Source organism: Oncorhynchus keta, chromosome 7, assembly GCF_023373465.1.
Source record: "Oncorhynchus keta strain PuntledgeMale-10-30-2019 chromosome 7, Oket_V2, whole genome shotgun sequence".
In the NCBI taxonomy this organism is placed as follows: Eukaryota; Metazoa; Chordata; class Actinopteri; order Salmoniformes; family Salmonidae; genus Oncorhynchus; species Oncorhynchus keta.
Genome location: NC_068427.1, coordinates 16,265,945 through 16,282,853, shown reverse-complemented (window position 1 = coordinate 16,282,853; position 16,909 = coordinate 16,265,945). Strand labels below are relative to the sequence as shown.

The 16,909-nt window shown below is 42.8% G+C and overlaps 1 protein-coding gene across 6 annotated transcripts; it reads right to left on the bottom strand.

The window, feature by feature from the left end:
* Positions 1-2,146: 2,146 nt before the first annotated feature.
* Positions 2,147-16,557, bottom strand: LOC118386080 (homeobox protein PKNOX1-like). Of its 6 annotated transcripts, none has more exons than XM_035773479.2 (13): positions 16,206-16,446; positions 15,334-15,397; positions 14,800-14,911; positions 13,448-13,578; positions 13,040-13,211; positions 8,751-8,939; positions 7,191-7,296; positions 6,924-7,021; positions 6,709-6,837; positions 6,509-6,585; positions 6,169-6,329; positions 5,790-5,912; positions 2,147-5,578 (listed from the first exon to the last, which is right to left on the bottom strand). In XM_035773479.2, exons 1-13 carry the CDS (start codon positions 16,237-16,239, stop codon positions 5,529-5,531), a joined length of 1,446 nt encoding a protein of 481 aa, XP_035629372.1. In that variant the 5' UTR covers positions 16,240-16,446; the 3' UTR covers positions 2,147-5,528. The 6 variants fall into 6 exon arrangements, with proteins under 6 accessions (XP_035629372.1, XP_035629373.1, XP_035629376.1 ...); XM_035773480.2 differs by having other exon boundaries at positions 15,706-16,445; XM_035773483.2 differs by lacking the exons at positions 15,334-15,397; positions 16,206-16,446 and adding an exon at positions 16,465-16,557.
* Between the last annotated feature and the right edge of the window lie 352 nt (positions 16,558-16,909).

Sequence of the window (16,909 nt, the reverse complement as noted above, 5' to 3'; positions counted from 1 at the left end):
CATTTGTCATGTTGAAGGCGTAAACCAAGTTTGTTTTAAATGGAGACTAAATCTGTTTAGTGGCTGTGATAAGCACTTTTTGTTCATATTAATGTTCTGTTGGTCCTTAATATGACCCCTGAGCAAGTAAACGCAAAGCTATAATGTAGCTGCAAACCATGTCTAATTCTTATGTCATGGCTTTGTAGATATAGTTTGTAGCCACTTTGCACAATTATTATGCTCTTGAGTATGAAACAAGCCCATTTTGAAATTACATGACCAATGTGGTGAGATATGCTCTGTGGCAGGGATGTCAAACGAATTCCATGCAGGGCAGAGGAGGAAGTGCGGCCTGAAATCTGTCCACTAGAATAAACCCACGAAGTGAGGAATTGAGGTCGATGCGCATGTCTAATCTGGTAAACAAAAAAATGTATTTACTATTTTGCTACATGAGCCTTACTTGATTGAATAGAAGTTCTGTGATGGTTAGGTTATGAATGCACTGATTGCATTTTGGCAACGGACCCAATAATTACTAAATTGGCGTTGTGTATGCAAGAGATGGACATATAACCTGTTTTAATATGGACATTGAGGCCTTCCACCATTTTAAAGTAGCCAAATAGGGTGGGGATTCCTGTGTTTGCAGGAATCAGCCAATGAAGAAAATTGGCCACCTTTAAAATGGAGATGGCACTACCCATGCTGTCAGGTGCTGCAGTGGCACAAAGATTTAGCCTGTTCATATTTGCACTCATTGGCTAGAATGGTCCTGCCTTCCATCTTTGAGGACAATTGATTTTCTTAGAGCGGTCACTCTAAGACAGTCTTTGGCAGTGTTTGTGCTTTTTTTGACTAGACAGGTGAGGGGAGTTCCTATCTAATCAGGTACAATGGAGTAGTGACAACACCAACACTCGACCCTCCGTTAAATTAACTTGGCACCTGGGGTGTGTTCAGCAGGACAATGTTTTGGAACGTTCAGATGGAAATGTAATGTAGAACAAATATTCCTCCATGTAGATAGAAATGCCACAAATCCATCTGCAACATTTGGCACATATGAACTGAACTAGTCATGTCAAGTTGTTGATTGGTTTAAGCCTTAAAGAGATCCTATTAACTACATGTAGGGTGAGACGTGTTCTGTTTCCCAGCAGCATTCTCCTAGCCTGCAAGATCCATCTGACAACACAAAGATAAAACGTGTGTAGGCTATACTATTTCCTGTCTAGAGTTATCCTGGTTACTAAATTCTCAATTACCACTTGAATAGAGTAGGCCTGTCTTTTTAAGATTTTGATGCAGGTACCATCGGTGTCATGTAAAATGTTCACGTGCGCCAGGGATTGTGTGTTGTCAGTTGAACTCTTTGATATTTACTCACTATTGCATAAACTGTTGTATTTATGTCAGGAGGTAAAATTGGCTCTGTGGATGTGACCAGAGAATGATAAAATAGAAAGCATACACGTTGCAGTTATGGTTGTATCCAGCAGATGGAAGCAAATGCTTTAAGCTTTCCTCGGTTTTTAGCGATTTCATGGCCCAATGGTGGGAATTGAGATCGCATTTTAGCACGTATTTATGGTTTTACGAGCGATCAACTGGCGATAATCTGGTGGCCATCTGTTTTTATGTAAGAACATATGAATAATTAGTGGGTGTTCTGCAACTATAGGGAGAAATTGTGTATTCAAGTGTCCAATCCAAAGGTATAATGGCAGTGTGAACATGCAAATAAATATCTACGGTGTATACATGAGTCCAAGATCTGAGCCACCCTAAAAAAAAATGGTAAAGCATAACAAATGCATCCGCTTTTTTGCTGGTGTGTATGCAGTTCATTATCAGCCTGCCAAAATGATATGTTAGTTGTGGAAGGTCTGAACTGCCATATTTTCAACGCAGCATACAAAGTTTGGTTTTGAGTGTATGTCTTCATGTGTATACAGTACATTGTGTGTGTTCTACTGCAAGGAGTCATTGTTGTCCAGGCCTAGCCCAGCCATATCATCGCTTACCAAGTTGTGGGCAGTGTCTTGAGGTTACCTGTGGTTGTATGCCAGGGTGACATACCTGCCATAACCTGTGGGGTTGACCGTTTGTCACAAATCATGTCTATAACCAAGCACAATGAAGGTAGAGTAACACTTGACAGTTGGGTTTAGGCATTGTTTATTCCAAAATAAAGCTTTAAGGCAAACAGACAGAAGTGAACAGTAGATAAAAAGAGACATGTGAGAGAGCAGCTGAGACCCACCGGACCCCGAGCCTGAAACTGGGGATCTCAGGCTCAGGTTTGAATGATACATCGGTGCAGGTTTTCATAAATTGTGCAATAATATGAAAAATAAGATGGAGCGTTAGGGAAAACAACATTCCTTAAAGCTGGCCCTTGGTCAGCCATAGCACTAGTCTTTCATTCCCCAGAGGACCAATGTGCCGTGCCATCTGTAAGGTCTGAGGATCCCAACTGCACTCTTGATTAACACATGCAAAATATCCTTTTTTTTTGTTTGTATTGCATCTGTCTGCCGAAGCACCATAATATCGATTTCAGTTCCATGTGATTGTGTTATAAGCCTAGTGTACTGGATTGTGCACTTGAAAGTGACATCTATGCTACTATTATAAATGATTACAAAACATAACACTGGCAAAACTGGACTTGTTTGTAGAAAATTAGAGTACTGCAATCAATTAACTGTGATCAAGTACATATCAGTCAGTATATTTGAATTTCAAAACTGTGATTGACAATGTAACATTACTATGCCTTAGCCAAGTCAGTGTCCTGCATTTTAGCTTCCTTTCGACTAATTTCACTATAGGTATATAGCTTCATCTAGTTAAGCGTTCTGTGGTAGTTAGGTCTTAAAAAAAAAAAGACCTACACAAGGCCTTTTTCAGATCTGGCGTTTAAAACCAATAGGCATTTTGTTTCTCATTCGTCTTAAATATTTAGAAAACTTAATCGGACCCTGGTAAATAGGGCAACTAGCTTAAATAACGAACCATTTTGTACAAACATTTCATACAAAACAAGAGAACACAAACTCAAAAACATATCCTTATGTTCGTATATAAATAAGCATCGCCATTTTTTTCTCACGGGCTCTGTTGGGCCTATATAGCTTGGCAGCTTGTAGTCCTAAAAAATGGAAAGGAGTTAGCGTTTTCTACCTCCGGTTTGTTAGGCATTCCTATGGGAGGAAATGATGTGGTTTTGGGATACATGCTGAAAATGAAGTCTGGGGTTAAAACAGGCTCAGGAGGTCTTATACATTTTGTTCTGAGATATCAGTCAGTTAACATGACCTTTATGAAGTCTTCGTGCTTAAAATGTCAGTTGCTAACGAGTAGCCATCTGTCAGAGAAATGGAACTACAGTAATAGCCAAATTCTTCGTCACACCTTCTGCTTTACCAGCTTGGATGGTAACGTTATATTGTTTTGGTCCAGGTTGCAACATATCTCTTCAGCGAGAATGTGCTTTTTTTAGTTTCCCTGAACAATGTTGTCCAGAGACTACTTTGGCCCAGCAGATAAGGTAAACTAAAAGGCTGAACACACCGCTCGCGTCGTAAAATACATTTTGAAATCTGTTATTCAATTATTGTGCGCGCGCCAAAGAGCGTCTGCGTTGCCATGGGCTAAAATAGAAGTCATTCCAATTTGCGATGCGGATCGCGCTGCAAGATCTGCCTCTCCCATCTCATTGGTTTATAGAAGCAAGTACCCACTTGCCATCTCCTCATTGGTTATACCCACGTGGGTGATCGACATACGAACGAGGTCAGTGGCAGTGATGCACCTAATTTATGACAGTTGCCAATCGCAATATAAAGTCATGAGAAGAAAAAGCCTGGAAGGAAGAGAGATGACTAGAAACGATTCGGTTGACCGTTTGTGTGGATTCATTGGTGGAGTAGAGGACCTTGTGCATTTCAGGTAAAATAACAACTCTGTTTATATCCCAGGACAAATTAGCTAGCAACAGCAAGCTAGCTAAATTTCCATAAATGTTTAATGCTTTTTGAACCTGTCCCCAAATTAATATAATTGGTTAAGAGTTTGTTTTGATATTTTAAGCTGTGTGTCGTGCTCGCGTTTGGTGTGGGGGGACAATACATTTATGCATGATGGTGCACGCGCACTGCCGGTTTAGGTTCCGTGTAAGCCTGTTATATTTTTACATCAAAGGTATTTGATCAAAGGTGTACATTAAAAAAAAAAAAGTTAAACTTATGACATCCCACTTGTTTTGATTACATAAATGCCATTAAAAAAACAAAGTGATGTTAGCTGATATCTCAAAGAACAAAAATGTTTAAGATCTCTTAAGCCTGTTTACCACGTACCTTATTTTCCGCATTTAACAACAATTTCCCCCATAGGCGTTGGCCAACAAGCCATAGCGGAGTTAACCTCCCATTAGTGCCTACAAAACGATGCTATTGCTCTCTAGAGACCCATTTCCCCAGCGTGTCATGAAAAGTTGGGCACGAAATTACTCGTCAGATACCTTGTTTGCCATACGATCACATCCAACTTAAAATGCAGCTTGTGCAAGTTAACAATTGGTTGTCTATAGCAATCAGTCTTGAGTGTTTTCATGGTCATCACAAACTCACTGTTTAAATGTGTTAAGGTCCCGACATCAGCGTTAGCTATCCTGCTACAGAGCTTTCTAATGTTAAACGCAGTTTCATGGTAAACAGAAAATGGCTCTATAGGGCCAGTCTGTAAGCCTGAGTCAGTCATGGTCAGAGTGGGTAAAAGTCACAGGCATGCAAAGTGAACAAAACAAACTATTACTTGAAACTTGGCAGCCAAAAGCAGATTAAATGGAAAAATAAGAATCATTCAACATTTATTAACGGAGCGTACAAATGTAATTTTTTTTCAACACTTCATGATTTGTTTTGGCTGCGTCCGTTCTTTGTCTTTTGGAGCATAGAATTATATTATACAAAAAAAGTGCACTCGCCTACAGACTACGTAGTGAAAAACAGTTTCTGAAATGAAACTTCTCACACACAGCGCACTCCATTCAATAAATGGACATCAGGAGTGCTCCCGTATATCTTGTGGTTGTGCTGTGTAAACTGATTTAGAGTGTGTGCAATGCAATATCAGTCTATCTACAGTACATACATGATCTGAGCCGCCATTATTTTTTTGCATAACATTGATCTGATTTTGTGCTAGTGTGTGCACACTTCATTAGCAGCCTACATCATTCAATATCAGTCTGCATACATGTATGTTTGTTGTGGAAGGCCTGAATTACCATATTTTCAACGCAGCATACAACGTTTGTTTTTGAGTGTGAGTCACAGGAAGTTGGTGGCAACTTAATTGGGGTGAACGGGCTTCTGGTAATGACTGGAGCGGAATCAGTGGAATTGTATCAAATAAATTAGCCTAGTTTTCAGGTGTTTGATACCATTCCATTTTCTCCATTCCAGCCATTTATTGAGCAGTCCTCCCCTCAGCAGCCTCCTGTGGTGATTGTATACAGTACGCCTGTGTGTGTCCTACTGCAGGGAGTCACTGTTGTCCAGGCCCAGCCCAGTCATCTCATCATGTGGTCCTTCTGTGGCTCAGTTGGTAGAGCATGGCGCTTGTAACGCCAGGGTAGTGGGTTCGATTCCCGGGACCACCCATACGTAGAATGTATGCACACATGACTGTAAGTCGCTTTGGATAAAAGCGTCAGCTAAATGGCATATATTATTATATTATATTATTATATTATTATTATTATTATTATATTATATATTATATTATTATATTATCGTCCCTGCTGTCTCCTGATTCGTCTTCGCTGTGCCCGCCGATTATCACTTGCTGCACGGCCAGCGTGGCGCCGTCTGAAGTCAGGCTCTGGAGACCCTCCACACTCATTGTTACCATGGTGCCTGGGGAAGAGGCAACCAGGAGAGGACACATCAGCGACATTACATTTAGTCTCTTATTGAGAAAGAAGTTGCTTTACCAGGAGAGCCTTGACTTTGCCTTGTGAATGAATTCGCCTTGTGTCTATCATTCCCAATACAGTAAGCTCTCCTGTGCCTAGTTGCTTTAAAAACAAGTATAGCCAACAGCTCTAGCAACTCGCAATACACAGCAGTGCTGATCCAATGACCATTGTGGCAAGCCAGTAGCCATATGTACCATCTGCGATCTGGACCTGTTGTTGGGTCATCCCCGTGGCGATGGAGTCAGGCCAGAAACGCTGTAGCGGCCGGTTCGGAAGCGGTTTCTTGGTTTTGGCCGTCTCCGAAGAGCTGGCGTCAAGCATGGGCTGCAGGATCCGCCTCCGCGCATTGATGAACCTGGAACGGAAGGAGAGATTGGACCCATCATGAGAAGGGGAACGAGTGTTGACCAATCACTTAAGGGAATTGAAGAGTTTGAAACATTACTTGAGGTTCCCTCTAAGAGAAGTCGTTCTGTCATTTCATGCACGTTGGCGGTTATTCATGGTAGTATGGCATGGGTTCATGTAACTCACCAGTTGTTGACCTGGAGGAGGCTCAGGTTAGTTTGGGTAGCGATCTGTTTCTTCTCATCCTCTGTGGGGTATGGGTGCTATGGAAACAAAACAATTAAATAACAGTAATTACGTAGGGCAAGATTAAAACACTGCTAGCCAACCAAATCCCAGAATCATTCCAGGTTGCAACCCATAGAGTTGGCCTGTGTTCTACTCACCCCGATGTGCTGGAAGAGCCAGGAGCGCATGACGTTGGTCGCTTGTTTTGGAAGGACGCCACGCTTGTTCTTGGACGAGCTGTCGTTGTGGCCGAAGAAGCTCAGGTCCTGGTTGAGCTGCAGCTGAAGCTGCAAGAGAGGCATTTACATTAGCACACTCTTCAGCAGGCAGTAAATGTCAACGTTTTATATTTTAGTCCAGACAGATGTTTTACCTGTGTGTTCTGAATGTGTATAGTCTGGGGAGAGAGCGTCTGTGACACCAACTGACCCTGTGAGTTGACTACTGTGACAGGCTGGTACACTGCGCCACCTGGAGGACACGCACATGTAAGGGCTGCAAACAGACCACTTTAAACTGCAGGTACAGAGAAAGTGTACCAGCTGGTTTCAGTCTAACAGTCCTATTGGGCTGATGGCGGTGAGCAGTGGTGGTTGGTGTCTGAGGGTACCGGTGTTTGTTGTATGCCAGGGTGACATACCTGCCATAACCTGTATGGGGTTGACTGTTACGTTGCCTTGCCGCAGGGCTGACGCTGCCACCACAATCCCCTGGGGACTGAGGGTTCCTTTGAAAGAGCTGGAGGTCTGCACAACACACACAGAACACACACACCGGTGAGTTAAACACTATTCCGCCATGGGGCGGTAGGGTAGCCTAGTGGTAAGAGCGTTGGACTAGTAACCAAAAGGTTGCAGTTTCAAATCCCCCCAGCTGACAAGGTACAAATCTGTCATTCTGCCCCTGAACAGGCAGTTAACCCACTGTTCGGTCATTGAAAATAAGAATTTGTTCTTAACTGACTTGCCTAGTTAAATGAAGGCTCAGTTCACCTTTATTTTTTTACCTTATCAGGTGTATATGCTACATAGGGTGTGTCTGTGGTGGGTGTATAGCACAAGTGTACGGTGGTATGTACAGTGGGGCAAGAAAGTATTTAGTCAGCCACCAATTGTGCAAGTAATCTCCCTCGATCTGGGGCTCCACGTAAGATCTCACCCCGTGGGGTCAAAATGATCACAAGAACGGTGAACAAAAAACACAGAACCACACAGGGGGGACCTAGTGAATGACCTGCAGAGAGCTGGGACCAAAGTAACAAAGCCTACCATCAGTAACACACTACGCTGTCAGGGACTCAAATCTTGCAGTGCCAGACATGTCCCCCTGCTTAAGCCAGTACATGTCCAGACCCGTCTGAAGTTTGCTAGAGAGCATTTGGATGATCCAGAAGAAGATTGGGAGAATGTCAGACGAAATCAAAATATAACTTTTTGGTAAAAACTCAACTCGTCGTGTTTGGAGGACAAAGAATGCTGAGTTGCATCCAAAGAACACCATACCTAATGTGAAGCATGGGGGTGGAAACATCATGCTTTGGGACTGTTTTTCTGCAAAGGGACCAGGACGACTGATCCGTGTAAAGGAAAAAATGTATCGTGAGATTGAGTGAAAACCTCCATCCATCAGCAAGGGCATTGAAGATGAAACGTGGCTAGGTCTTTCAGCATGACAATGATCCTAAACACACCGCCCAGGCAACGAAGGAGTGGCTTCGTAAGAAGCATTTCAAGGTCCTGGAGTGGCCTAGCCAGTCTCCAGATCTCAACCCCATAGAAAATCTTTGGAGGGAGTTGAAAGTCCGTGTTGCCCAGCAACAGCCCCAAAAGATCACTGCTCTAGAGGAGATCTGCATGGAGGAATGGGCCAAAATACCTGCAACAGTGTGTGAAAACCTTGTAAAGACTTATAGAAAACGTTTGACCTCTGACATTGCCAACCAAGGGTATATAACGAAGTATTGAGAAACTTTTGTTATTGACAAAATACTTATTTTCCACCATAATTTGCAAATAAATTCATTCAAAATCCTACAATGTGCTTTTCTGGATTTATTTTCCCTAATTTTGTCTGTCGTAGTTGAAGTGTACCTATGATGAAAATTACAGGCCTCATCTTTTTAAGTGTGAGAACTTGCACAATTGGTGGCTGACTAAATACTTTTTTGCCCCACTGTGTGTGTGTGTGTGTGTCTGTGTACCTGGGTCTTGGTGGGAGAGTAGCCCTGTCCAGGTGAGTAGGGGCTGCCAAGCTCTCCACTCAGCATGGTCTCGCTGTTCATCTTGGTCTTGAGGCAGGCGATGTAGCGGCTGCAGAAGTCTTTACAAAGGTCACTCACCTTCTCCAGCTCTAGCAGGTGGATCCGCAGCACCTGGATGGCCTTCACCATCTGGAGTCAAAGGTGAGGGAGGAGGAGTTAGCAGAAGCAAGGACATTTGCACTAGAAATGGCATGTATGTTGTCTGTAGTGTTACGTAGTACATTCATTATTCCACTAGTAGCTACTTTGGTATAAGGCCTTTGTCATGCTGTGTGTGTAATGTGTACCCAACTTGCTTTATTAACCCTTTAACATGAAACAGTAGCTCACTTTGATGCGCTCAATACGGAAGTGGTCCGATGAAGCGGATGCTAAGATACAGGACTGTTTCGTTAGCACAGACTGGAATATGTTCCGGGATCCATCTGATAACATTGAAGATTCTCCACATTGGTCCCCGACTTCATTAATATGTGCAACAACGACATCGACCCCAGTGACCAACCAGAAGCCATATTCCATATCCCAACTAGAAGCCATGGATTACAGGCAACATCCGCACTGAGCTAAAGGCTATAGCTGCCGCTTTCAAGGAGTGGGACACTAATCCGGACACTTATAAAATGGGACTGCGTTTATAAATGGTATCATCCCTCCCACAAACTCCACTGGCTCCCAGTTCAATATATGATCATCTTCAAATTGCTTAGGCTCACCTACAGAGCACTAAATGGACTGGTGACCACATACCTTTACTGACCTCCTGCACCCATTCACTGCGCTCCTCTGACACTGGCCTCCTCACCATCCCTCGCTAGTCTAGTTTACTTACATGGGTAGTCTGTCATCATATTTAGTGTTCTCCATGCGCAGTCTCATGTTTACTGTACTTTTAAACACAATGTATTCGGAAAGTGTTCAGACCCCTTGTCTTTTTCCACATTTTGTTAAATTTTTCACATCAATCTACACAATATATCCCCCCAATGACGAAGCAAAAACAGGTTTAGACATTTTAGGAAATGTATATAAAAAAACAAACTGAAATATGACATTTACATAAGTATTCAGACGCTTTAAGTACTTTTGTTGAAGCACCTTTGGCAGCGATTACAGCCTCAAGTCTTTTTGGGTATGACGCTACAAGCGTGGCACACCTGTATTTGGAGTTCCTCTCAAGCGCTGTCAGGTTGGACAGAGGGCGTCGCTGCACAGCTATTTTCAGGTCTCTACAGAGATGTTCCATCAGGTCCAAGTCCAGGCTCTGGCTGGGTCACTCAAGGACATGCAGAGACTTGTCCTGACGCCACCTCTACGTTGTCTTGGCTGTGTGCTTAGGGTGATTGTCATGTTGGAAGGTGAACCTTTGCCCCAGTCTGAGGTCCTGAGTGCTCTGGAGCAGGTTTTCATCTATCTCTGTATTTTGCTCTGTTCATATTTCCTTTGATCTTGACTGGTCTCTCAGTCCCTGCTGCTGAAAAACATCCCCCCAGCATGATGCTGCCACCACTGTAGGAATGGTGCCAGGTTTCCTCCAGATGTGACACTTGCCATTTAGGCCAAAGAATTCAATCTTTGTTTCATCAGACCAATCTTGTTTCTCATGGACAGAGTCCTTTTGGTGCCTCTTGGCAAACTCCCAGCGGCCTGCCATGTGATTTTTACTGAGAAGTGGCTTCCGTCTGGCCACACTACCATAAAGGCCTGATTGGTGAAGTGCTGCAGAGATGGTTGTCCTTCTGGAAGGTTCTACCATCTCTACCGATGAGTACTAGAGCTCTGTCAGAGTGACCATCTGGTTCTTGGTCACCTCTCTGACCCAGGCCCTTCTCCTCCGATTGCTCAGTTTGGCCAGACTGCCAGTTCTAGGAAGGGTCTTGGTGGTTCCAAACTTCTTCCATTTAAGAATGATGGAGGCCACTGTGTACTTGGACCTTCAATGCTACAGAAATGTTTTGGTATCCTTCCCCAGACCTGTGCCATTGACACAATCCTGTCTCGGAGCGCTACAGACAATTCCTTCAAACTCATGGCTCGGTTTTAGCTCTTGACTTGCACTGTCAACTGTGGGACCTTTATATAGACAGGTGTGTGTGCCTTTCCAAATCATGTCCAATCAATTGAATTTACCACAGGTGGACTCCAAGTTGTATAAACATCTCAAAGATGATAAATGGAAACTGGATGTCGCTGAGCTCAATTGAGTCTCCTAGCAACAGGTCTGAATAGTTACCTTATTTAGGTATCTGTATTTTTAATACATTTGCAAAAAAAAGTAAACGGTTTGCTTTGTCATTATGGGGTATTGTGATTGACAATGAATTTTGTTTAATACATTTTAGAATAAGGCGGTAACATTACAAAATGTGGAAAAAGTCAAGGGGTCTGAATACTTTCTGAATACACTGTACTTTAATTAATGGGATTTTATTGCTTTTTATCCTACTGATTTTCTTGTGTATGTAAAGGGACTTTGCGTGTTGTGAAAAGTGTTTAAAATAAAATGTATTATTACAAGAAATCTCACTAAGACCTCTGAGCCATCAAACAATCAAAACGTCAATACAGGACTAAGATCGAATGCTACTACCCCACTCTGACATTCGTCGGATGTTGCAGAACTTGTTTACAAAGGGAAACCCAACTGCGAGCTGCCCAGTGACGCAAGCCTACCAGACAAGCTAAATTCCTTCTATGCTTGCCCCGAAGCGAGCAACACTGAACCATGCAGAAAGCACTAGCTGTTCCGGACAAGTGTGATCTCATTCTCTGTAGCCAATGTGAGTAAGACCTTTTTTTTTTTTTTTAACGGGTCAACATTCACAAGGCTGGTCGGGCCCAGACAGATTACTAGGATGCATACTCAGAGCGTGGCTGACCCCGTCTAATACCTACATGTTCCAAGCAGACCACCTTAGTCCCCTGTGCCCAAGAACGCCAACGGTAACCTGCCTAAATGACAACCACACCGTAGCACTCACATTTTGTAGCCATGAAATGCTTTGAAAGGTTGGTCATGGCTCACATCAACACAGTCAGTCATCCAAGACACCCTGGACCCACTCCAATTTGCATACCACTCCAACAGATCCACAGATAATGCAATCTCTATTACACTCAACACTGCCCCCTCCCACCGGGACAAGCAGAACACATATGTGAGAATGCTGTTAATTGACCACAGCTCAGCATTAAACACCATAGGGCCCGCCAAGCTCATCACTAAGCTCTGTACCCTGGGACTGAACACCTCCCACAGTCTAGTAATTTTACTCCCTCTACGTTAGGTTAATGTGCTGTCACTACCATCATGGGACATTTGATTTAGTCTGTGTTTCAACATTCAACCCACATAATGCATAGTACATTTAAAAAATTGAAACACAAAAACCATGATTCTCTTTTAATAATTGAACAGAAACCGAACAGACCTCAAACACATCGCTGAGCACTAGTGCTTAGTTCCCTCCTGTACTCACTGTTCACCCAGGACAACAACCTATCCCTCAACAGCAAAACAAAAGTAGATCATTGTAGACTACAGGAAATGAAGGGCCAAGCCCGCCCACATCCACTTCGGCAGGGCTGTAGTGAAGTGGGTCAAGAGCTTTCAAGTTCGTCTGTGTCCACATCACTAAGGAATTATCACAGTAAAAACAAAGACTGAGAACTCGGGAGACTGAAAAGATTTGGCATGGGCCCTCAGATCCTCAAAGTTCTACAGCTGCACCATTGAGAGCATACTGACTGGCTGCATCACCGCTTGGTATGGAACTGCTTGGCGTTAGAGGGTAGTGCGAACGGCCCAGTACATCACTGGGGCCAATCTCCCTGCCATCCAAAACCTTTATACCAGGCGTGTCAGAGGAAGGCCCTAAAAATGGTTAGACTCCAGCCACCCAAGTCAGTGTTCTCTCCGCTGCCGTAGGGCAAGCGGTACCAATGTACACAGTTTGGAACCGACAAGACCCTAAACAGCTTCTGCCCCAAGACATAAGACTGATAGTTTGTTTAATGGTTAACCATCTCTTTTCTCTCTACCTTGTTGGGAAGGGCCTGAAAGTAAGCATTTTACTGTTTGTCTACAGCTGCCGTTTACGAAGCATGTGACAAATAAAATGTGATTTGACATTCGATGTGTCAATTGCAGATATTTTGTGAATAGTGTCACTAGAGGTCACAGTGATGCAAAATCATTCAGAGTATTGACAGCAGACGAGGAAGCTGACCAGATTGTCGAGGTCAGGATCCTCGCTGAAGAATGCTTTGCCCTCTTTCTCCTGGCTGCAGACAAAGTTCTCGATATCCACGTCAAAGCTGGCTGACGTGATGCAGTCTGAGCCCTGTGTCGACTGCTCACATTTCTCAAAGAGCAGGGCCAGGAGAGGAAACAAGGGATGCCTGCCACACACACACACACACACACACACACACACACACACAGAAAAACATTACCAAATTGCTACTATCTACAGTTGTCACATGTTGCCATTTCTACCCCATACTTTTATTTAGGTAGGGCACATAAGCCCGATCATCGTAGACTGCCATCGTCACTAACATTATCCTGATTAAAAGTAGTTGAGGGCGTCGCTTGACTAAAGTTTTGGCAGGGGGCCAACAGTTAGGAGGTGTACCGGTATATGGAGGCCTTATCTACATCAAAGGGTGTCTGGGGTTCAGTGGGGGCAGGACTGGAGGCTGCAGCCAACCTCTCCTCACTGAACTTCTGATCATGATCAGCATCACTCTCCTTCTGCTCCACACCCTGCATGAGGAGAGATGACAGCAGAGTAAGGAGCAATAGTGGTGGACAGGTAAAGCTCAGAACCCTTCCTCAACAATAAGGCATGAGAAGATTGGAAATGCCAACAAGACCAATAGGTATAGGTACTAAAAATTATAAAATGCCATTTACCAGACGCTTTTATCCAAAGCGACTTAGTCATGCGTGCATACATTTTACATATGGGTGTCCCAGGAATCAAACCAACTATCATGGCCTTGTAAGCACCATGCTCGACCAACTGAGCTACAGAGGACCACTGAGTACTTCAGTACAAAATGGAAAGGATATAGCATATCTTAACAATTCTAAAATTGGTGGATGATGCAGAAGTGTCCTGGCCATGGCAGTATCTCTGGTCAGTGCCAGAATAGAAAGATGGGTGGTGGCATATCATATTTAACCGTTATTGATAGCCATGCCAAGCTTTAACTTGTGCTGCTTTATTCAGATTGTCAGTCAGTGTGTAGTTACTCCACAAAACGAACCTAAATGAGTGAAAGGAAGCATGTACAAATATAAAAATATTCCAAAACATGCATCCTGTTAGCTATTAGGTACTAAAGTAATACTGCAAAACATTTGGCAAAGAAATTGACTTTTTGTCTGGAATACAAAGCATTATGTTTGGGGCAAATCCATCAATGATGGTCTGCTTTCCAACAGACACTGGGAGACAAATCCACCTTTCAACAGGACAATAACCTAAAACGCAAGGCCAAATATAACCTGGAGTTGCTTACCAAGACGACATTGAATGTTCCCGAGTGGTTTATTTACAGTTTTGACTTAAATGGCTGTCCAGCTATGATCAACTTCCAACTTGACAGAGCTTGAAGAATTTAAAAAAAGAATCAAATGGGCAAATATTGTACAATCCTGGTTTGTAAAAGCTCTTAAGAGATCATTGACAAAAAGGGCAAAAATAATTTTAAATCCCACTTTGTAACACAATGTGGATAGTCAAGGGGTGTGAATACTTTCTGAAGGCACTGTATATCCATCTCCTTGCCCATACATTTTGCAATACTAGTCATTCTAAATCCATTAATGACTCCATTAATGATACTTTGCCATTAACTGACCGATTTAAGAAAATGTCAATTATCATCTCAAGAACTTCAAATCTTCCCTTCACCCACCCTTGTGGTTTATGTAGGCCTCAAATCGGAGCCTCAGACTAAATTTGTCCTTCTGACCCACCTGCTGCTCTCTCTTTGTGTACTTGTCCATGGAAACTGATTGGGCAGCCATCATATTCACTGCAGACGCCACAAACACTGAAGCATTATAAGGATGTGGAGAGTTGGCGGACCTAGAAAGAGACATAAACCCACACATTTTTGAGAAGTAAAGACTATTACTATATCAATGATGATTAATTATGATTATACTAATGCAGGGCAAATATGAAAAACTGACTTCTAATTAAAATGGTAGTACTGATATTGTATTGTGAATAGAGTAGGGTTGTGGTGGGAGAAAGTTGTTGCGCTTCAGTGAAAATTTATTTGAATGGTTCATGTAAATAGTTTTTCCTTCTGACAGAACAAATGCTATAAACATTTGATCGTTGTGATAGTCTAAATACCATAACATTCCACTTTTATACTTGGCTAAATGTCCATATTTCTATGAATGGAGCATTGCAAAGCTTGATTGCTCTGACAGAGGTGGTCTTCTACTTTACTTCAATACCATAAAAACGATATAATCCAGCTGCCTATTTGACTGTACCGTCTGTGTTCAAAGAGAATGGGACAACATGCATCCATCTCATGTCTCCATCCAGATGAAAGGCCTTTGATGATTTGGGGAACACAATGTATCAAGTTTATTCACTTCCATTCCAATGTTTTGTTCACGTTTAACTTGTGTTCAGCAACATACCATACAATGTAGCGAATTGACAAGAAAGCGATGAAGGTCAAACATATCCGTCTATCATAATTAATGTTTACACACCCACCATGTTGAACTGACTAGTTTGTAGGTGGTTAGTTAGCAAGCAAGGATCAGCTGTAAACCATGTGTAGGAAGACGGTCGAGTGAGAATTCAGTCGAGAAAATTAAATTTTTGAGAACGTTAGCTACATAGAAAATGTTTACCTCTTCATATCCAGATTGTACGGTCGCTGGATGAAATAACACGCTGTAGCTATAGTAGGTCATTTACGAAAACAGCGAACGCAGCTAGGTCAGTAACGTTAGCTAATACATTTCAGTTTTATTTGACAATCTTTTCGAAAACAACCTCAAACTTATGTCAACTATAATATGCATCACCCCCTCTACGGCCGAGACACCCACTGAAGCATCCTTGTTTTAAACGTAGGTTGACCACATTTACTCAAACGTAGCTAGCAGAAGTGCCATATTTATCAGCGGCGTTTGCTACGGATTCGCTAGCTAGCCGCGCGGGATAACAAACTGTCAGCTTATTGAAGTGCATATACACGCCTAGTTCATCCAATATGTATGTACATTGTATTCCAGTATTATTACTGTTAATGTGTAAATATGTCTCTTTAATTTGAGATGGTTCTAAAATCCTGCCCACAACAGTCAAGCAAGCAAGGAACAGATGCCCTTCCCTTCCCCATTCGCACTTCTACTGATGGGGATAACGCTGGGGCCTCTCATCTAGCTCTTGCCCTTTATTTTCCAGAATCCTTCTCCGCCCAAAACGCGGACATTTTTAACTCTTGTAGATTTGCATCTTCCTTGGCCCCGGCCATCTATTCCCTGCCAAATAAACTCCACTGGCCTGGCTGTGTCCCTAGCTTTAGCCCTAGGCATTTTTTCTTTGCGTCCCAGATTGTTTGATTGATAGGGAACAGAAAAACACGATTTTGAGTGACAGCTTACCTGAGTGCCAATCTTCGTCACACTGACAAGCGGCTGCAGCAATGGGGACTCGCAGTTGTCGCGCTGCGTCATCGCGTCTGGTCACGCAGGGTCATTTACTCATGAATATTTATAAAGTGGGAGTCTTCGTCTGGTGTGCCTTTTTCCTCTCCCATAGAATCTAGGCACGCGGCTGGTAGCGTACAAGGCTAAATCTATACCACTGCTGCTCTCTAGTTTTGTTCAATCCAAAATTAAAAGCCCGTATACCAATTACATTAATGTATTTAACTTGTAATTTACCAATACCCATCCTCCCACATCAGTGGGTATTATTACACAGAAGATCCATTCTTCTATGATGTGTATTGATTGTAAATGCTGTGATTAGGTCATGTGTACTGTACTTTCAGGCCCAGAGTCATTCGGGAGTAATTCAAATAGACCGTAGAGTAAAAACATTTGC

Excerpts from the sequence above, each read along its gene's own strand:
- LOC118386080 (XM_035773479.2), bottom strand. The coding sequence starts at position 16,239 with ATGAGAGGCCCCAGCGTTATCCCCATCAGTAGAA. Across the intron at positions 7,022-7,190 it reads CCCCATACAGGTTATGGCAG|GTGGCGCAGTGTACCAGCCT; the intron begins GTATGTCACCCT and ends CGTGTCCTCCAG. Across the intron at positions 6,330-6,508 it reads CTCCTCCAGGTCAACAACTG|GTTCATCAATGCGCGGAGGC; the intron begins GTGAGTTACATG and ends CTTCCGTTCCAG.